The 22948-nt window shown below is 39.1% G+C and overlaps 1 protein-coding gene across 12 annotated transcripts in view; it reads right to left on the bottom strand.

Moving 5' to 3' along the window:
• The window catches only part of PTK2 (protein tyrosine kinase 2), a 195132-nt gene that overhangs the window by 55226 nt on the left and 116958 nt on the right, over positions 1-22948 (bottom strand). For all 12 annotated transcript variants that reach the window (XM_068672732.1, XM_068672731.1, XM_068672730.1 and 9 more), the window contains 6 exons: positions 19416-19470; positions 15427-15567; positions 14628-14705; positions 13536-13643; positions 12258-12375; positions 1911-1941 (listed from right to left, as the gene is read on the bottom strand). In XM_068672732.1, coding sequence (XP_068528833.1) covers positions 1911-1941; positions 12258-12375; positions 13536-13643; positions 14628-14705; positions 15427-15567; positions 19416-19470 — 531 coding nt within the window. The remainder of the gene's footprint in view (positions 1-1910; positions 1942-12257; positions 12376-13535; positions 13644-14627; positions 14706-15426; positions 15568-19415; positions 19471-22948) is intronic.

Genomic DNA, 22948 nt, shown 5'->3' on the forward strand with positions numbered 1-22948 from the left:
CATTTTTTTAAGTACATATATAATTTTAATGGCAAGAGAGCAAAAGGGTGCTGCACTTTGTGTTGTGAAAAATCTGAAATTTCATCTGCCCAAGGCAAGTCCTTCCAGATGCTCGATGGTGTTGGCTAGTACTTTTATACATTTGACATAAGACCCTTCCTCTACTGTCAGACTAAGAGTGTATGTGGTGCTCTTGTTTATAGAGACATGGGTGTACTAATCCAGTTCTGGTAAACTTTCCTCAAAATGGGAATAAGCTTCTCCTTCAAACCTTATTTTATCCCAGAAATCCCTACAATGGAAAAACAAAACCAAGAGTAAGATGAAATGTATGTAACTAGAAGGTTATGCTGCGTTCCTCTGTTGTATCTGTTTAAGTAAGAACAAATTCTCCTTTCCTGTATGAGTGCACACTGAGTTTACCAATCTTACTGCCTCCAGCCTCAACTTTCATTTCCTTTTCCTCCCTGCATTTCCTCCCTCCTCTCTTTCTCACCGTGACAAAGCTAGGCTAGCATGGACTTCAGCAGGACCTGCGAAAGAAGAGCTACCACTAATATCTACATGGCCTGTTTCTTGCTGATTTCAGGAATAAATCATATTCCATACTCCATCCAAAGGGTAAAATAGTAGTAATAATAATAATAATAAAATAATAATAGTTTTGGACTTCCTCCAGTAAGAAAAAAGGAAGAGATAAGACAATATAAAAGGCTACATTTCATGTGGTCTTTCAACCATCATCTCCTGCTACTGGATATTAGTGATGCTGCCTGATAAGGCTCAAGGAAAACAATCTGATGATATTCGCTTTAAATTGGGTCGAAATGTGGCTATCAATGAAGCAGTCAGACTCCAAAGAAACTGGTTAACAGACTGAATTTTAGGAAGCCACAATGCAGTTGGAAAGGGTAGACAAGCATCACAACTTGCCAGACAGGACAGAGATCTAGGCACTAATATTAGGTGGGCAAAAAATCAGCAGGAAGAATTAATAGGCTTCCTATCACTGCGTTAGGGACCACAAACTCCAACAAGGTAAGGAGTATTCATAGTTCAAACAGTCAAATTAGAAATCTTTTCTTATTTACCTGAAGGCTCTGAATGGAGAAAGATGCAGAGAGATGTATTAGCACACATTAAATACGAATTATTAGATGCTGATAGCATGTCTCATTGTACCTTGGGTTGAATATCACAATAATACTATGCAGAAACAAAGAATTCAGATCTATTTGCATGACACAGATTAGGATTTTTTACACATTTACAATTATTATCAGAGCAGATTTTTTCTGCATTACTATATTTTTTAAAAAACAGATGAGAAATTCTCTGCCGTATAAGTGATATTCTTTGTTACAGTCATACCTAGAGATTTCAACTCAGATCGGTCCCATTATGGAAATTTAATTTAAAAAAGGAGACATGAAAGATTTATGATAGGGAAAAAAAAAATATTTTCTATATTTGCATAAGCAGAAAAGAGGACAAATAGGAAAGAACAACATTGTAGGCTGGCTCACAGAGAGACTGAAGTGACAATATGAGGACTGTTTAGCATCACTCCTGTAATCAAATTTACCCCTATAATTAAATTTACTTATGGACTGGAAATAAATGGCCTGAAGCCCAGTCAAGTCTTTTCCAAAACATCCTACTTCTGTTATTGTCAAACATTATTGATGCATTATGAACTCCTTCCCCACGGATTTTATTTCTGGTATCTTTATAGTTTAACGTTGCTGTCAGTCATCTATGCCCCGCAGTCCCAAGTGATTGCCTGCTATTTGCCCTAGAATCCAAAAGCAACAATAAAAATTAAGCACGTATAAAAAGTCCCAAGGTGTCACTTAAGCAAAACTATTTTTCACTACATAAAAAAAAAAAAAAGAAAGCGTAAAACTTACTTTGGTATTGACGGTAAAGCTCTTTCACCTTCTGTGTAAAGAAGAAGAAAAAGGAATTAAAAAATTATTTCACTTTCCAAATAACCTCTCTCAATGTGCAATATATATAAGCATGAAACAGTAATCACCACAACCTCTCAGGGAAACTAAGCATGGTGACTCAAAAGACCATTCTATACTTTTATTACCAGCAGCATATCAACACAGTTGCTAATCAGAAACACAGACCTTCTGGCAAAGTCTTGTGTGAGAGCATCGTAAACAGAATGTAACTCCTCTTTTATTCATAACAAATAACTCTGATCAATCACCTGGCAGAAGGTATGACAGTATTTCAGCTCTCTAGTGAGAAATGCTCCTCTCACTTCCAAGATGTGCTAAGTATATATATACACAATACACATATAAATACAGGAAATAAATATAGATTTATTTTACATATAAATATAAAAATATAAACATAAAATATAATAGATATATAGATACAGATATATAATAGATATGTATAAATATATAGATATAATAATGTATTTATAAACATACTATGTACACATAAATAAAACTACTTAAGCCAACGTGGACTTCCAAACAAGACAACAATCATTAATGCATGTAACATATAATCTTAATTTCCCATTTGGTTGAGTTTATACAATAGTAATGCTCAGTAGCTAGAAACGAGGGTATCCTCATATAAACTATTTTCAAATCCTCTGCCAGTCTTTGTGTGATAATGGCACTGAGTGTAAAAGCTTGCATGTAAATAATCAAGTAGATTTCCCATCTGCATTTGATGATACACTCAGTATTCATAAGGGGAAGGATGATGGGGAAATTGCTAAGCCTTTACTAAAACACCAACAATTTGCAGTATATTGAAGTATGCAGGGAAGGTGATAAAGTGGGTAACTAGAACAAGTATCTTTCTCCAAATCACTGTAGCAGTGATATGGTGACCTGGGAGAAAAGGGAAGAGATGCTTTTAGAAAATGGAGATGTGTGCTGTTTACAAAGAATCACATTATTTCTAGTTTTTCTTAATCCTATGTTAAAATTTCTGAAATTTCTGAACCTTAAAAAAGAAAGTAGTAAAATGTAGCAAAATGCCCAATATCCAAATGTTATGCTCAACATGGCAAACAACAGCATTTAGTTACAATTCTTTCGGTGTCCAAAAAACCCCAAACCCACTGCAGCATAGGTACGCTCAATGGAGGCATCATGCAGCCTCAAAGTTAAATCTCTCCTGCATGAAGAGACTCCAGCACTGTCCCCTGTGCAACTAGTAAGTATTTTCTAGACCTTACCAACTCCCAAGTGGCAAACTGAACATGTATCAGCCCCCAAAGAGCCAGTGCTCCTTCATCCCCCTGAAGTTTTCGGATGTTGGCTGCAGGACATGCACCATGTTCCCAAAACAACTCTGTTTTTCCACCTAGCGCTGACTAAAGTATACATGCATCATCTCCAGCAAGTAACCGAACATGCTCCATCTCTTTTCTGCTCCTGTGTGGACTTAACATGATCCTACAAAAGAAGTGCACATGCTCCACATCCAGCCCAGGGCTACAAAACCAGATCTTTCCAAGCAAGTTTGGAGACTGGAGCAAGTAAAGGAAAGGAAAAGGAAAGAAGGAAACTAAAGGCAAAGATCATGAAAGTAGTGTGGAGTGACAAATAAGAAATCAGAAGCTTGACCATGACAGCCTGGCACTAAAAAGATGCAGGAGGAGGGAATATCCAAAAAAGAGAGACTGGGATGGGCACTAGAGGAATCACATTGGTTTGAACTAGGCAGAAGATGTCAATCTTGGAGAAACAGGCACAAGAGTCCTGCCCACCACCTGGCGAGGCTTTTTTGGGTTGTGAAAGAGGCTCAGAAGCTTAAGACTCCACCTGCTATCTCCGGATACCTCCATCAGCTGTCAGCCCTTTTTTGTGGAAGCATGCCAAGTTCTAGCTCGCATCAAGTTACTCCAACACCTTTCTGATCCATTGGCAACGGATTGAATCAGATGTTGCTGATGAACCATGTGTTGCTGATATAACATACCTGCCAGCCTGCTTTTAAAGGCTCAGGAAACTATACAAACACAAAAACCTCTACGTTAAGAGAACTTTATTAAATTGCAAACGTAACTTCATCACTTGCTATTTTTAAATCAGGATAACTGGTGTACAATTAATGAAAACCTATTCAAAGTAAATATTCTACGTGCATCTCTATCGCATATTAACTGCACACTATTCAAAAACTGTATTCTAAAGATGGGCTTTTTAATTTCCTCTCTTTTCTGTGTGTGTGAGGAGCATATCAGCATCATATTTGAGGACTTCACAGAACGAGCGAATGATTTTATAACACTGCACATGTTCCAAGTGCTGACTTCAGCTGCAGATCAGATTGTTCCCCTCTCCTGCAAACATAGACTCCAACCCCTCAAGAAAGTGAGATACACCACAGAGGTGGCAACTGGTAGTGGAAGCTGAAGTTGCTACATATCGAAAAGGATCTCTCTAAAAGAGATAAATATAGATTCTAACTTTCCAGGGCAATATTAAATATCCTTAAACACGGTATCTCTCATTCTGTTCCTGCAACTCTCTACTTCTCTTATTGAACAGCTTCCCATCGGTGCAAAATAGAAAGCAAAGGCCTTATCAAAATATCTCTTGCACACCAAAATCTGATTCCACCTTGGGAGGAAGCCATCCTATGCGTCTTATGAGATAAGGAGCACGTGAATAGAGGTGGTATTACATAGTTATCGATTAATAACACAGAGGGACACAGGATTAAACAAGCATTTCCTAACGTTTTGCAGTCTGTGACTTGATTTGCATTCTCTTAGTGCCTTTATGTTTTCATGACTGCATTTAGGAAAGCTGTCTTATTTTCAACTTCATGAAATAAAAAGCAGAGCACAGCAGGCAGCAGGAAGAATCAGGAGCTCCAAGGATGAACAAGCAGTAACTGACAGCATAACAGCTCTACACGTGAACCAATTTCTGATGGTGCTGCTGGAATGAAGGACTGTGATGGAACTGGAAGAAGGCAGCATGCAGGAGACCCCAAATGAAGCACTGTGTTCAGCTCTGGGGCCCCCAGCACAAAAAGGACATGGATCTGTTGGAGCAGGTCTCCAGGAGGGCCATGAAGATGATCAAAGGGCTCTCCTGTGAAGACAGGCTGAGGGAGCTGGGGTTGTTCAGCCTGGAGAAGAGAAGGCCCCAGGGAGACCTTACAGTGGCCTTCCAGTACCTAAATGGGGCCTACAGGAGAGCTGGGGAGGGACTCTTTGTCAGGGGGTGTAGTGACAAAGGGGAATGGCTTTAAATTAAAAAAGAGCAGATTCAGATTAGATATATAAGGAAGAAATCCTTCACTCAGGGGGCGGTGAGGCCTTGGCATAGGCTGCCCAGAGAAGCTATGTGTTCCCCATCCCTGGAGGTGTTCAAGGCCAGGCTGGATGGGGCTTTGGGCAACCTGGGCTGGTGGGAGGTGTCCCTGCCCATGGCAGGGGGTTGGAATTAAATAATCTTCCTTTTTACTGTCCTTTGCCCACAAGAAGCATGACTGATTTCATTCTCATTAGTAGCAGAGCAAGGCACTGGCCAGCCACAATGGACAACGTCCCCATTTGGGCCACCAGAGACGTGCCCCAAATGGATGGTCAAATATGGACAAGGAGAACGAGAAAAAAAGGGGAAAAATAAACATATGTAGAAAACCACCAAAACACCCAAGCCAGAAATGGAACCCTACTATCAAGTACCTCTACTTTCACTGGAGAAAATTTAGGGAAAATCCATCTGTATGGGACTAGAGGTGAAATTGCCCACCAAAGCTGATGGTACAGACACCCACATGCTCTTGGTGCACAAACCAATCACTTCAGGCACCATTTCCCAAGCTGGCACTCATCCACTTACAGCTTATATCCCAAGTCAAATCAGAAGCCTTCATTAGTACCTTTGCAGGTCCAAAGTCAAAACTCCTTACTAACAGCATCCCAGTAAAAGCATATGTTGTTTTTCACAAGTTGAAACCCACAACATTTTGCCCAATTCTTCACACACTTGAAATAAAATAAAATAAAATAAAATAAAATAAAATAAAATAAAACAAAACAAAACAAAATAAAATTCAGCTCTGCACAATTGTATTGGGGTATCCATGCCCAGGCATTGACATGATTTTAATTGTAGTATTTTAATTAGAGTTCATTGCCATTCTGTTAAAATGAGAACAATTTTCACAGGTATGAACCAGGAGTTAACACTTATTTGGAGAATTTCGTGGATTACTTCATTCTGGTGTTTTGAGACTCAAAGCTCTGAGTTTTCATTTAGCTGTAATCCTTTCATATTCAAAGGGAATGTTTAAATTTAAAGGTGAGTTCTGATCTAAAGGAATGACAATCAGTTTTCTAGTTCACAGAATCAATCACAGAATTTCTAGGTTGGAAGAGACCTCAAGATCATCGAGTCCAACCTCTGACCTAACGCTAACAGTCCCCACTAAACCATATCCCTAAGCTCTATATCTAAACGTCTTTTGAAGACTTCCAGGGATGGTGACTCCACCACCTCCCTGGGCAGCCCGTTCCAGTGCCTAACAACCCTTTCAGTAAAGAAATTCTTCCTAACATCCAACCTAAAACTCCCCTGGCGTAACTTTAGCCCATTCCCCCTCGTCCTGTCACCAGGCACATGGGAGAACAGGCCAACCCCCACCTCGCTACAGCCTCCTTTAATGTACTTATACAGAGCAGTAAGGTCACCCCTGAGCCTCCTCTTCTCTAGGCTGAACAAGCCCAGCTCCTTCAGCCGCTCCTCATAGGACTTGCTCTCCAGGCCCCTCACCAGCTTCGTCGCCCTTCTTTGGACCCGCTCAAGCACCTCGATGTCCTTCTTGTAGCGAGGGGCCCAAAAATGAACACAGTACTCGAGGTGCGGCCTCACCAGAGCCGAGTACAGGGGGACGATCACCTCCCTAGCCCTGCTGGTCACAGTGTTTCTGATACAAGCCAGGATGCCATTGGCCTTCTTGGCCACCTGAGCACACTGCTGGCTCATATTCAGCCGACTGTCCACCATCACTCCCAGGTCCTTCTCTGCCTGGCAGCTCTCCAACCATTCCTCTCCCAGCCTGTAGTTCTGCTTGGGGTTATTGCGCCCCAGGTGCAGGACCCGGCACTTGGCCTTGTTGAACTTCATACAGTTGACCTCAGCCCATCGGTGCAGCCTATCCAGATCCTCCTGCAGAGCCTTCCTACCCTCGAGCAGATCGACACACGCACCTAGCTTGGTGTCATCTGCAAACTTACTGAGGGTGCACTCAATGCCGTCATCCAGATCATTGATGAATATGTTAAAGAGGACCGGCCCCAGCACCGAGCCCTGGGGGACGCCACTAGTGACTGGCCTCCAACTGGACTTGGCTCCATTTACCACAACTCTTTGGGCCCGGCTATCCAGCCAGTTTCTAACCCAACGAAGCGTGCGCCAGTCCAAGCCAAGAGCAGCCAGTTTCTTGAGGAGAATGCTGTGGGAGACGGTGTCAAAAGCCTTGCTGAAGTCAAGGTAGACCACATCCACAGCCTTTCCCTCATCCACCCAGCGCGTCACTTTGTCGTAGAAGGAGATCAGGTTCGTCAAGCAGGACCTGCCTTCCATAAACCCATGCTGGCTGGGCCTGATCGCCTGCTTGCCCTTCAAGTGCCGCATGATGACTCCCAAGAGGATCTGCTCCATGAGCTTCCCTGGTACTGAGGTCAAACTGACCGGCCTGTAGTTCCCCGGGTCTGCCCTCCGGCCCTTCTTGTAGATGGGCGTCACATTTGCTAGTCGCCAGTCAGCTGGGACCTCCCCCGATAGCCAGGACTGCTGATAAATGATGGATAGGGGCTTGGCCAGCTCCTCTGCCAGTTCTCTCAGTACCCTTGGGTGGATCCCATCCGGCCCCATCGATTTGTGGACATCCAAGTGCCGTAGCAGGTCACCAACCAGTTCTTCGTGGATGGTGAGGGCCACATCCTGCTCCCCGTCCCCTTCCACCAGTTCTGGGTACTGGGTATCCAGAGAGCAACCGGTTTTGCCGCTAAAGACTGAGGCAAAGAAGGCATTGAGCACCTCTGCCTTTTCCTCATCTCTTGTAACTAAGTTTCCCCCTGCATCCAGTAAAGGATGGAGATTCTCCCTAGTCCTCCTTTTTGTGTTGATGTATTTATAAAAGCGTTTTTTGTTATCTTTAACAGCAGTAGCCAGATTGAGCTCCAGATGAGCTTTGGCCTTCCTAATCTTGTCCTTGCACAGCCTCGCTACATCCTTATAGTCCTCCTTGGTGGCCTGCCCAATTTTCCAAAGATTATAAACCCTCTTTTTTCTCCTAAGCTCAAGCCACAATTCTCTGTTGAGCCAGGCTGGTCTTCTTCCCCGCTGGCTCATCTTTGGGCGCATGGGAATAGACCGCTCCTGCGCCATTAGGATTTGCCTCTTAAAGAGCGCACAGCCTTTCTGGACCCCTCTGCCCTTCAGAACCGCCTCCCATGGGACTCCACCAACTAGTGTCCTGAGCAGCCCAAAGTCAGCCCTCCGAAAGTCCAATACAGTGGTTTTACTGGTTCCCTTCCTGGCCCCGCCAAGAATAGTGAACTCCACCATTTCGTGGTCACTCTGCCCAAGACTGTTCCCGACAATCACATCCTCCACCAGTCCTTCTCTGTTTGTGAAGAGAAGGTCTAGCAGGGCACCACCCCTGGTAGGTTCACTAATCAGCTGCGTCAGGAAGCTATCTTCCACGGTCTCCAGAAACCTCCTAGACTGCTTCCTCTGGGCTGTGTTGTGCTTCCAGGATATGTCAGGGAAGTTGAAGTCCCCCACGAGTACAAGCGCAGACGATTTTGCAGCTTCTGTCAGCTGCCTGTAGAACTCCTCATCCGTCTCCTCATCCTGGTTCGGCGGTCTATAGCAGACCCCGACCAGGACACTAGCCTTGTTGTCCCTGCCGATCCTAACCCAAAGGGACTCGATTTTGTCATTCCTAGCCTCGAGTTCTACAACATCGAAAGACTCTCTAATATAGAGAGCCACACCGCCACCCCTTCTGTGCTGCCTGTCCCTTCTGAAGAGCCTATAGCCAGGCATCGCAGCACTCCAGTCATGAGACTGGTCCCACCACGTTTCCGTGATGGCAACCAAGTCGTAGCCTGCCCGCTGCACGATGGCTTCCAGCTCCTCCTGTTTGTTACCCATGCTGCGTGCATTGGTGTAGATGCACTTCAGCTGGGCCTTTACCTTATCCTCCGGCCTTGCCATTGCTCCCCCTGGCACAGCCCCAACAGTCCTTGCTTCAGCCCCATCCCCCTTCTTACCTAGTTTAAAGCCCTATCAATGAGCCCCGCCAGCTCCTGGCCCAGGATCCTTTTTCCCCTAAAGGATAGGGACCCGTCTACGGCCATCAGACCAGGTGCTGAGTAAACTGCCCCATGGTCGAAAAACCCAAGATTTCTGCGTAGTTCAGTTACTCAAATATTTTTTGTTCTTCCTCCCCTCCCCCCGAGTATTTTTAGCCTTTTATAAGAGTTTTTATAAGAGTTTTGACAATTTTGCATTACCTCACCAGCTTGAATAAATAGATTAATAAATTCAAAATTCAGTCTCTGGACTCAGATCACAGGAAAGCTACTCAGCACATAGCTCAGTCAGCAAATAGCTACTTAATGTCAGCTGAAGTTTTTAATCAATCATTGATTTGTGCACTTTGAAAGAGTTAAATATGATAATGCAAGCACATATTAAGTTCATAAAGTTTCTACAATGGACTAAGTTGACCTATGTACTAAAATATTTATGAAAAATAAAATAAACTGAATGGAAATATGCCAAATGCTGTCCAGGTCTTAAACATTAAGAGATCTCACCAAATTAAGAGAAACAGGATCATTAACTGTGCAGATATCACAAAAACATACATTTCTTGTAGTAATCAAGGAAGACAATTTATAAAGAGACTTGCAACAAACATGTATATTTATAACAAAGAGGGAATGGGAAAGCTCATGGAGGGGAAAAAACACATCTGTTGGATCCAGAGCTGCTACATGATTTGTTTCTGATACGCTTCAAAGCTCACTGTTGGAGGGATGTGGGAATTCAGATCATGGTGGGGACAGCACTCCTACAAGATGTTTAATTAATATACTGAGTATTGCTACAATATTAAAAAAAAGCTTCAAATAAAACAACAACAAAAAATTTTTAGCTAGAGGGATTCTCTTAATGTTTGCATAAAGAGGAATGTTCCCAAAGTGCTATATAATGTTCCTTTAAGTGAATCACTGCTTGTTTGCTCTACGTTAATATACACTAAGAAGAATATCATGCAAATAAACACATTCCCTTTCTTACGTGCATTGATTTATTTTGCATTAGTACCTACAGTCAAACCACAGTGCATGGCATAGCCATGCTTAGTACTGTATAACATAGAAAAATCAGAAATTTTGCCTTTAAAAGAGCTTAGTGAGCCTAGAAGACATAACAGCTGAATGATAAGGAAGTCAGGTCGGTAGAAGAAAGGAAAGAATTAAAACTGAGTGGGTCAACTTTTATTGCCTCTTTCAGCAGTAGAGTACCAGGACCAATTAGTGCTGTTAATCTTAGACAGCAGTTGCTTGTATGCATCATGGAACAGGTTATGTTGACAAGGAAAGGTTAAAACCTGTAGAGAGCTGTTCCCCTGCTTAGGCAATAAACAGAGGAGGGTTTGGCAGAGAAATGGCAACATGCATGACTGGAATACGATCAATGCTGCCATGCACAGCACTGGAAGATGGCCCACTGGATGGACAGAGCTAAGACTCGATGGGGACCGTAACTGCCTCTTGGTTGCTATTGTGAATGACAGGATGGGAAATCACCTGGCAGCAGTATTCTGTGGAGTTAAAAGCATCTATGCGTAGATAAGAAAAGGAAGCCGTCCAGCTGGTAATTTTTCCATGCTGATAATTTGCACTGGCCACAGCTAAGTGGACCAAATTTCTGAAATACCATCAAAGCAGAAGTGGCAAGAACTGGACGTAGCATACAAGGGTGCCTTGAAAGAAAAAGCAGGGCTTTCCATTAACTTAGAAAGGGCTAACCATTAATTTAGGATGACTGAGAGGTGGGAAGAGGTCACACGTTAGGACATGAAAAACTTAAGAGCTCAACATTGGCTACTATAGTTAAAGCTGACAACTTCCCAATTCACTGGGGATATTGGAAGGGAAGATTTGGGAGTGAATAACAAGGTTTGTAACAACCCCCAAACTATGATTTCAAGAAAAAGCTAAGGTATTGTGAATATTTTAAATAATAATAGGCATAGAAGACAATTGCTAAAAGGTATAAACTAGACTACTGAAATGAAATTCTTGGTTCATGATGCCTGAAACTGAAAGACCCGAACTATTCCGATAATGTTACCTCATTCAAACAACTAAAGAGTGGGGAAAGCAAAAAAAGCAAAAATGTGGCTATAAAGGGACTCAAGTTTGGATTGCAGAATTTCTGGAATGGCTCATGTACTTTCTTGTATGACAAGTAAGGAAGAAGGAAGTAATTTGTTCATTGTTTTAGAAACCAAAAATGTTGGATGAATTTCCATAAGCAAGGATTATGGAAGAAGGATAAAGTTCCACTTTCAAGCAGCTTTGATCGGACATACTTCAATAATTAAAGCTAACTGAAAGTAGAAAAAATTCTACTGAAATTTAATTAAATTCTCTCTTTACATCTAGCTGAAGCTGCACCCTGGTCTCATGGCTTTCAGCTTGTGGTTTGCTAAAAAACAATAGATCAACACTACAAAATACATGCTTTGCTTCAGTTCTATTAACTGAGGAAGACTCGCAGGACTTGTGTCAAAGTTTAAATAGTAAAAACTAAGAAATTTTGAGTATCTAGGAAGAGAGCGCTGATTTCCAATAGTCTTACCTAAAGGTATTCTAACCAACCTCTCTGAATTTCCAGTTGAATATTAGGGTGTTGTATTTCAAGTTAAAAGGTTCTTGTTAGGGCTCCCTTTATTTACAGTTTGCTTACTTCTGTTAGTTAGGTTCAGAATACTGTAAAGCAGCGACTACTGGAAAACAATCTAAATTATCAGTTATTAAGTAATTTTCAATGGTGTGACATTGACTGTCTGTGTTTGCCTTAACAAAAATACCTCACGTTTCCTTCGAGAAATACAACAGTCTCCAAATGAGGATTTTGAAGCTACCCTGGGTCTTCTGTTCAAATGCAAGATAATCTATCAGTAGGTAAGAGCATAGCCACTACCAGAATGAAACACCTCCTTACCTTTCTGTGGCCTGATAATAAAAGATTGCGTGGCTCCATTCACCAGTCGGCAATATCCGTCTATCAAGTCAGCCATGTTCTCTGCAATGGTTAAGGATGGTGCTGTCACTGTCAGAGGCTAGAGAAGAAGAAAAACAAGGCAGCAACAAAGAGGGATTATTGTAGTTGCAAGCACTGAGTAGAACAGCTGTGTCATTGCATCAGAACTTTACATACACTCACAAACAGTCCACAGAAAAAAGTGGGCGAGTACAGAAATATCAGATTCTTGCTTTACCTTTAATGTAGCAAATTTAAAACAAAAGGTTTAGAAAGTACAGCTGATAAAACCTTCCACTTAAATCTAAGAATAACATGGATTTATTAAAACACTTGCTAGGCAAACTTTTAGTCAACCACTCTTCATTGCAATTTTTTCCCCACCCTTTTGCAGAAATTTATTCTTTACCCTAAAAAGTAACCTCTCCGAATTCAAAATAAATTGAAATTAAACTGACAAAGGGGAGAAACTGAGGAGATGAGACATACAGGCAAACTATTAATTTTAACAACTCCAATATTCATCCTCCTCTGCACAGATTTGCCAACTTGCCCCCAATGTTTCTCTATCACAGTGCCTGTTTTCCTGTGTACGGGACCAAGAAAAAGATTTGATTTCCCTTCCAGCTCTTCCTCTTGTAATATGAGGAAAACAGATTTTCTCTCTTTTATACTTCCCTTTTCACAAAAGTGAAATTGCTCAGTTTCCTCTTCAGTGCATAGCATCATATATATATATGCAGGCTACTATTAAGATGCACTTCAGAGTTAGTATTTTCAAATTAAACCTCATTTACAAATATCTGAGTATACAAGTACCAGATGCAGAACAAAAAGCACGTAATGAGCTTTATGAGTAATGAATACTCACACTCAACTTCCCTTCCCTCTTAAAGCACAAGAAAAATCAAACAACTATACAGAATGCCTGGAATGCAAAATTCAAAATATAATGCATGGGCTGTAACTACAGGAGGAGCAAGAGAGTTTAACGATAACTGAAGTCTTTGCATGCATATTTAGTTAGGCTGTCCCCAGATTAAACACACGTGCAAACATAGCATATACTTTTAGTGCAATGTATTTGTCAACTACATTGACAGTAGAAAAAATCAGAATGAAGTTACAGACCAGAAGAAAAGTAATATTAACAGAGTGTTTTAATTAGAGTACACTAATTTCATTTATTTTATTTAAGGAAAACCAAAGATAGCAAGTTTATCACAACAAGAATCATACCTCAGGGGCACCTGCTATCTTGAGTTGCAACATCCCTTTTCTGTCCTTGTCTTCACTGTTTGAATACTGAATAGTTTGCACTTGATTAAAATCTGCCAGGTGAGTTGGCTACAAAAAGGCAATGGAAACAAAATTCAAATTAAAGCAAAATACCTTGGCTTCACTCCTGACACATATGTACATTATTTTTTTTCATGTAATTTGATCTCCAAATTACACTTCTAGAAGCCTGTTCCTCTGTTTCTAGTTTCATTGGGCTTTGCATAACAGTATCTACAAATATGCAAAAGTAGCTACCAAATGAAACCAAGCACCAAGTTTGCCTACAGAGGTCACTGTTGAGTAACTCTAGGCACTTGCTAAAGTGCATAGTGGAAAAAATGTCTTGGAGGGCAAGACTGAAAACTCAACAGGTTATACCAACATGGTATCTGCACTCAGAGCACAGTTACATATCATCAAATGGCTGTAAGAGGTTTATTTTTATCCGATTTCTAAATCTTTTCACTACCTTTGAATGATTTTCAACAGAAGTTGGCTTAACTTGTATCATGACTGAAGATGTCCTAGACACTTCGATAAAGAACCTGTCCAAGCAAGCTTACACCATGAAGGTGTACAGGCAATACTGTAACATGGCCAACATCAGGCAATAGCAAGGCTGTTAAGAGCACAAAATAAGACAAAAACCAGAAATAAGCCAGTGATGACTGCACCAATGCTAAACACTGATCAATAAGCTCTTCACTTACATAACCTCCTGAAGAAAGGAGAAAATAAATAATTTACATGTTTTGTTGTTAAAAAAGTAACCACAAATGCTTCAAACTCCTTAAGTGAGCACTTCACTGGGTTAAAAAATAAAAATAAAAAATTCAGTGGTAAGGACTGACACTCTCTCTACTTATGTTTTTCTCCATCCCAAATCATGATTTAATATCTGAGTTAATAGCTTTGTATGTTGAATTTCCCAGCTCTTTTGAGTTTATTTCAAAGATTAGAGTTGCCATTCCTCTTTGTGTCAAGTTCAATTCACAACAGGCCATGGCTGTTAACTCAGTAACAGAGAGAAGAAAACAGAAGTAGACTTACATTTGCGCCCTTGTCTGTAAGGTAGCTGATTCCCTCTTCTGGGCCAATTGCCAGCTCCACCGAAATAATCCAGCTTGACTTCAGAATCGAAGGAGAAAGAGTAGAATTTCAGTGTGTTTAATGGAACACTATCTTCCCACGTTATCCTTACAGTTTTTAGTGATTAATTAATCTCCAGAAGCTTCCAAACTTTTCAAACATTTTAAAATATATTAAAATCAAGTCATTCTATAAGTAGCAGAACTCCTAATGACGAGTTTCCTGGGGATCTGTTCTACGCAGAGTGAGTTGCCATGTGTTTTATCTTAGGTCTACATGAGAACTGAATGTTTCCTTTATTTCCTTTTCTTTCCTCATGGACATTGATGTTCATGTTCTAATTTCTACTTGAGTATCTATTTTCACAAAGTTTGCAGACTTAAGGTCCCCTTCACAAAATTTGTTTGAAATTGGTAGAGATTAAAAGCCAGCAGAGGAAAATTTACAAAACAGAAGCAGCTGAGGAGTCTCATTTCCTCAGGAAACCATGTTAATGACTACTCAATTTTCACAAATGAAGCACCAATAACAACATCTAATAAGGTACAATTCTTACCCTACTATGAAATGGTGCTTTTTAACAGTCAACTGAGAAAGTTCCAAATAAAATCAATAAATATAGTTTTTCGTTAACGAAATCCAAGGACTCTTCTCTACATCAAAAGATGATTTAAGCAAGCATTTAACTGTAGAACTAAGCAAAACCAATTTAGCTTGTAACTACAACGTGTATTCTGGTGACTTGCATTCTTGTACTTACACCGAGAGCACATTTGAAGCATTCCTTGTCAAATCTATACACTGGAGAGAGGATCTCAAAGAATTTCAAAATACTTTCTTCTCTATTAAGGTTGGCAAATTGTCGAAACGTTTGTTGGATTAATTTTCGTAGTGTTTTGGCCTGGGTATGAAAATTGTAAAGAGTCATTATTTTAAATCTAGTCAGTGATGATGCATTTTAAGAGTTTCATTCACTTAGTGTCACTAAGAATTCCTTTCAAACAATACCCTGAAAATTCTCAAGAAAAAAAAAAGAGCTTCAAAATATAAATAACGTTTTTTCCTTACAAATTCTTCTTGGGAATAAGATTATTTCTGCTATACTTTACAGAAGGAGTCTCTAGCTAATAATGTTTTGATTAAATTACAGCAAAAGACAAGACATTAACCTTTGCAGGAACTATTTCTTCTACATTCCTCACTTCTCCCAACACCTTAACTGTCTACCAACAGAAAAGTACTGCTATCAGGACCCTAAACCTTATTATTTGCCTTAAATTTAAATCACCATTCTCCTATCTGGTACGAATACCTCAGCTGTAGCTGAATCTTAATCTCTCCATTCAAGTATCTTAGACTATCCAGTATGTACTGGATTCTTAAAGTCTGATAACATGCAAAATAACTTTCATATTAAAAAAAAGAAAAAAGTAAACTAATGTAAAAAGTAAAATAAATATTTAAATTTAAAAGTAAAATATTTAAACTGTATTACATATCATTTTAGTAACTCTTTCCAGGACAGAAAGAACCACTTTGACAGAGCAGTACCAATCATTCTTCTAATAGCCACACCATTTGGGACAATGAGATGGAGCAAGACACCTGTTACACGTCCTGCCACAAAGCATGTAGAGGATCCAAGCAGATTTTCAAGCAACCACATTTTTTTTTTAAACGGGTAACAAAACAAAGACTTACGAAGTGAAATATTTGCCTGTATGTAATACATATCCCTTGGATTGCTGCCATCCATATCACAATGAAAGCAATCTGAGATGCAATCTCTTTAATACACCCCAAAATAGAACAAACAATCAAGAATCCCAAATGAAAACATCCTGACTAGCCACCAAAAAACACCCAAAAAAAGTCCAGGAGCTTCTCTCATCTGTCCTCATTATAAGAGCATAACGATGTTATTTAAGCAGCATACATGTAAGTAATGGGGTTTCATCGCTGCTTACATTACTGCACAGTGACAAAATCTCACAACCTATTCCTTTTTTTTTTTTGCATTTTCAAAGCTTGAATGGTGTCAAAAGTGACTGAATGGGACGTTTAAAAAAATTGCCTTTGGTAACACCTATTTGTGGTATATCTTCTAACTAACACAAATAATAAAATGCAAAACCATGTGTTTTTTTTTCAACACGTCAAGGTTAAAACAGGAATTTCCATTGTTCCTCTACCAAAACGTATCTAACTTTCCTGTCGTAACAGCACTAAGGGTCTTCATTCTTTCACGTTGCTTGAAACAGCTCCAGGCTCTGCTCAAATATAAACTTTCTTTTGACATTAGCACTTCCAGTCAGCTTAAGCATTAATTTTTAGGAATCCTTTAAAGAGCATCCACTCTAAATAGGCAGATTTTTAAAAAAGTAGCATTAAGAAAAGAGCATTACAGCAGTGATCTAATAGTGCTGCGTATTCACATACAAAATGACGATGAGTTTTGGAGCAATGCATATGTAGATGGAAAAAAAACCACCAAACAACTCAGATTAGCAAGTAAGGTTTATGTCATAAAGTGAACAGAGAAATCTGCCGTTTTGTCAAATTACCCTGTCTGTATAGCAGAAACTTCTACCAACTGTTGTTTGAACCATTCCTCTGCCAAGTTGAGGATGCTGGGCAGGACAAAAAAGTGGCTCCTCCATATGCACCCAGAGCCGTCAGCACTCAGGAATACCAGACCCTCCTGTGCCTCTGTATTTTCCTATGTAATGGAGGTTAGCTCCCTTTTTTATTGAGAAAACTGATATTAGGGAACTTAAGACCATAGCCTTACCTGGACAGCTGATAAAGACGAGGAATAATAATTAAAAAAATCTGTTAAATGGAAGTTGTCCCAAGTAGTTCAGCCATGCAGTTTGTGAAAGATAGATTATTCTGCCCATGATTTAATTCACTGCCCTACTTTATCTTGACTTCAAGGCATAAGGGGAAGTATTATTTGGTTCTTTTAAGTCAATGAAGATGACTTGCTACCTGCATATAATCTTCACCTTAACTTCAGATCATTAATAAAAGCCTAAACATAGGAAGTCAGTTAGAAAAAAAAAACACAACCTAATCCACAACAAAAAAAGACATGAGAAATACCTGCAAATGAATTCATTTCAAGAGAAATGCATTAAAAATTTGCTCTTAAAATAGTTCATAAGAACATTTTTTTCCTCTGTTACTTCTCAGGGCATGCTCTAGAGTGGGAGAAAATCTACAAACTAAAAAGAATCTGGTTTATATTCATTCCCCCCGCCCACTGTTGGTTTAGTGTAAGTAGCATTTTTATCCTGTGGTTTCCACATACATGATATATCGAGATGGATATATCAACAAATTTCATTAGCACTGCACGATGCTGTAATTCTACCTCCCTAATGGAGAGAAACACCTATTTTTTGCATTTCATGGCCATCAGGAGCCCTTCTTTGCCTGCCAGTTCAAAACTATTGGTCTTCACAAAGTTAGTCATTTAATTATTTGAACACATCCTAAATTATTTTTCATAGGGATTTCATCTGCATTAAAAAGCAGACCTGGTTTTCCTTCCCTTGCTTCAGACATCCAACATTTTTTCATGTCTTTGCAAGCTTCTACCCAACTTCACCTTCTGGCAATTCTTGTTACTTCTTTCTGTTATTTTCTCCATTTCATAATTTCTAAAGAGCAATCTTCTTTTGTTGGTCAGTTTTCTGGCTCCCTAATAACATTTTTCAAGGTAGTTATTCATTCATTTGGGTCTGGAGCCTTTCACCACAATATCTCCCTCCAGCTTCAGATAATTGCTTGAATTTAAATGCAGAGGGATTACTTAAATCCACTTGACTTCATTAGTTTCTGATGTTCAGAAGTCTTTTGAAACAAAACCCCTTCATGACAGACCTTTGCTGTTTATCCTCCCATTTAATTAACAATGAATAAACTTTCTAAATCTGAAGTTAAATTCTATTAGTAACTCCTCTACAAAAACATCACTGCTTACCAAGAGCAGCTCTAAAATAACCATTTATGATTTATATTTGCATATATGAACAACAGATGCATTTTACCACGGCAACCATATCAAGACTGCTACAGCTGTACGACTTCATGGTGACCATTCTTAACATTGCCTCCCCTCCCCACCTTTTCAGAACATGTTGGAAAAAATTTGCATTTTTTACTCTGGGAACATATGGACTTCAATGGAAGTGAGATCTGACTAACGTTTATAGTCTCAACGAGGATTAACATAAATGGAAATTGCTGGAAATCTTCCTCGAATGAGTCGGTTGCAGTCTTGAGCAAGGAAGGCAGGATTTGGTTCATCAAGCTGACACTAAAAATATGCCTTTATATGACTTTTTTTTTTTTTTTTTTAATATCCCCATCCTCCTTCTCCAGAAGTCTCATTTCTCTTTCAGAAAATAAGTTATTTGATACCAGGGAATCTGAGGACTCATTTTGAGCTTTTGTCCACCAGGCTGGAGAGGTAGAGGTGTACCTCTCTCACATCAGCTCAGCAGGGTCACGTAAATCTCTATCAGTCCTTCCAGTCGCATGCTTATCCTTGGCTATATGGATATAAGCCCTACCAATTTGATAGACAGCTTTGATATTTTTTCAGCAAGATAGTTACAACTACACACAAACTCACTTATGGCTATATATTGAAATTAATCATGCCATTTTCAGATTCCTGAAACAGATTTTTTTTATTTTTATTTTTTAAAGTAACATAGAGTTGAGAGGAATTAAAATTACCTTCACTGAATCTAGCAAACTCTTCGGAAAAAATCGTCGTAAACCAACATCTTTCCTGAAAAAAAAAAAAAGCACATATATTATAATAAGAATAAAATGTCAGATACTGTATTGCTGTTTCTCAGGAAGTCTTTTTTAATTTATTTTTTTAAACTGGTGCACTCTGCAGCAAGTAGCAGCATTGCTACTTTAAACTCAAAAGGATTAGACATTTACAACAGGTACCTGATGTGGAAAGAGTATCATTTGAAATGTTGCCTTAGGCACAGAGAAGTTTTGGTAATAAAAACTGTTAAGTGTACATGTTCTAATAACTTACAGAATATTGAAAAAACAGTCTTACAGCTTTATCAGATGAGCAAGGGGTAATACAAAAAGGACAAATTCTAACAAACAGCTACTGGAATTAAGTAGAAGATGCAATATAAAGAAGAGGACCTCTCGTGCTATCAGCTCAGCAGGCATTCTGACAGCCTTTCCACTACTATGTTACCCATATAAAACGTAATTTACATCTTTGAATTTCTACTGTCACTTTTTCCTCACATTGAGCATCTAATGATAGAATTTCCAGCTTTTTTTATTGCAAATAATCTCACTTCTTGCATCCGTATGTCAGGATCCTAAATCTGTGAGCTTGGCTTCTGCAAACTAAATTACATCACTTACAAAGAGGCTCAGTCATCCACAAGGATTGAATATTTTTGTGGCTTAGGGGTGCTGCACCTACCTTACGTTTAACATATATATGTATCACTACAATTAAACACGAGCTTAGATGCTGATGGTGTTGGTGCTGAAGGAGATCATTATACAGGCAGGTGCATCAAATACTGCATGACCACAGACAAGTTGTACACACGTTAGCAGGAAATTTGCATTACAAAAAGGAAAAATTGAAAGAAAAAAAATGTAAATAGGAAAAGGACTTAAATCCTTGCCTCTCAAAGGTATTAGTGACAACTTTATTAAAAAAAAAAAAGATCAAAAGGTTGCAACCTTTTTTAAACAAAGACTGTATTCTGCTTCTGAAATGAGTATGATGGCTTTCCATGACTGCATGCTTTGCAGAATCAGACACGTAACTGGAATTTTTACATTTGGCAAAGCTGTTAGCCAGCTTGAGAAATATAGTATACATTCACTGCTGCCTAACGGCACAAGAAAAAAGCCAAAATTAAAGTCAATATAAAAAGCTTGCTCAAAATAATAAAGCGGGGTATTTTTAAAGCTCTCTAAAGACTAGTCTAGAATTTTATAAAACATACTAAAAACATCCTCCACCAAGAGGAGCAGAATGTTCATGCACAGCAGTGAACACTGGCATCTGTGCAATGACAGTAAGCTGAAAGATGATAAAACTTTCATAAATGTTAATTCCTTTGCTGCGTTTCTTCTCAAATGCAAATGATATGCGGTTTATCATCCCACACAGTTAACTAAGTCTAACACACCATTACCATCTAAATAACATGCAAAGACATTTTGACAAGGAATATATTAGTCTACCATTAAGCGTTTCAGAGAGAAATGGTGTTTTCAAAAATTAAGCACTCTGCATCTCTCCTGTATTACTCATCTTAACAGGACTGCAACACCTGGCTGTGCCATTCGGATTCAGCTGGCTGTTAGGAGGTGTGGTTTGTAAGGTCTGCATGCAACAAATTTGGAAGAAATTCTTACGCAGAATACAACGAAACACAGCTCTTAATTAAATTTGTTAATAAAGTATGCTAGGTTAGACTGTACATTTATTTACTGTAGGAGGATTTAATGTAAGGAGCACAGAGATTTAATGCCAAGGTCAACAACAAACGATGGGTACCTATAAATAAGAGAAGCATTATAAACTGGAGCACACAAACAGCTCTTTAAACAACCCTACAAACTCTTTCCTCTCCCTCCTCAGCTGCACTACGTGGGGATAAACCACAACAAATCAGTCCTCCCTATTAAGAACTCCAACATCTATTTTCTGATTGCCAGTAAGAAATAATTTGCAGGGAGATCCCTGTTCATACAGTTTCATCAGCTTTGTGTTTAACCCCATCTACTCCATCCTACTTGTGGACTTAAATGTGAAATTATTATTTTTTTTTTTCATGTATAAACTTCAATAGGATTAATAAAACACCAACTACAAGTAGATGATACTGCTTGTCGTATACTGATAAGCAGCTTCAGGCAGGACCCATCTTCATTTTTATTTTTCATCTCAATTAAAGTTACATCAAAAAAGTAATGTTAGATTAACATAACAGACTTCAACATGCTCTTTACAAAATTGTGGATGCAGCTGTTTCTTCACATAGCTCCCATTTGTATCCTTGTAATTATCCCTGTTCCACACTAACAGGCTTCGCATTTATCATGAAAAAATTCTTCTTTCATTACATGAAGGCCCAACTATTAAAGGCTACTTAACAGTTTGATTCTATCTACCATTTCCCATCCAGATTTGGTCTTGTCTGAAAATCTGATCAAAGATGAATATACATCAAATAGACATCTGACAAAGACAGGCAAGAAGCAATCACACCGAATGCAAAAAAGTGCTGTTTAAAAATTGCACTCAGCTGGTTAAGTGCCTCGTGAAGTACTAAAAGTAGCAAAAAAAAAAAAAAAAAGAGAAAGAAACAAAAGGCCTCACTTGAGAAATAAATATTAATTGTATAAGAAAGCCTTTATAGGCTAATTAAGGTGATAAGATCAAATGGGTACATTTTGGGGATCACTGGCACTTTTTGCACACACTCGCAACCTCATAATTATCTACAGCCACTTTAAGATGCTTTTATCCTCCATCTCCCCTAGCTGAATCCCATACAAAACACACTTTGTTTCTTGAAGTGCACAATTCAACGTTTCTTTTTTATTTTTTTTTCATGGCATTAAGCTTTTCCATTTTGCACATCGTGGTTTTGCTTCATTTTCTTCCTGGATTTCACAGCAGCAATTACGTTAAAACCTACCAGAAGAGAGTTATTGTTTGGAAAACACGTGCATTGCAAGAGATAAGTCATTGTTAAAATGGAAGCAGCCCCATGCTGAGACCTACAGGAGCTCTTACCTGTTGTAATTCTTAATTAATACTTGTGTCATCTGTTATAACCCTTGTTTCCTTTGTCTCATTGCTTCCCAAGTTATTAACCTCATTACTAACATCTGTACTTCACGAGTTGCCAAGTAACTGTCTAAATATTCTCAAGTTCTTGCTGAGTTTTATATAGTATTTTAGCCTTTTCTAACAGTTCATACTGTTCGTCTTTATTAGTCCTTTCTCATTTTGTTACGAGTTCCCTCACCCAGCACTTTTCTACTGGTGACTATGACAAAAAACTGAATTCCTTCAAAAAAAAAAATTCAAACAAAAGCAGCACTTCAGAATGGCTGCACAAACAGAGGAGCATTATATAAATTCAATTTATCCTTCTGTATTAACAGCAGAACAACTGTTTTCCATTTAAAAAGATTGAAAACAGTTGGGTTTTTAAACTGAGGCTGTGTCTACCATACTCAATCTGGAATATCTA

Source organism: Anas acuta, chromosome 2, assembly GCF_963932015.1.
Source record: "Anas acuta chromosome 2, bAnaAcu1.1, whole genome shotgun sequence".
Classification (NCBI taxonomy): domain Eukaryota; kingdom Metazoa; phylum Chordata; class Aves; order Anseriformes; family Anatidae; genus Anas; species Anas acuta.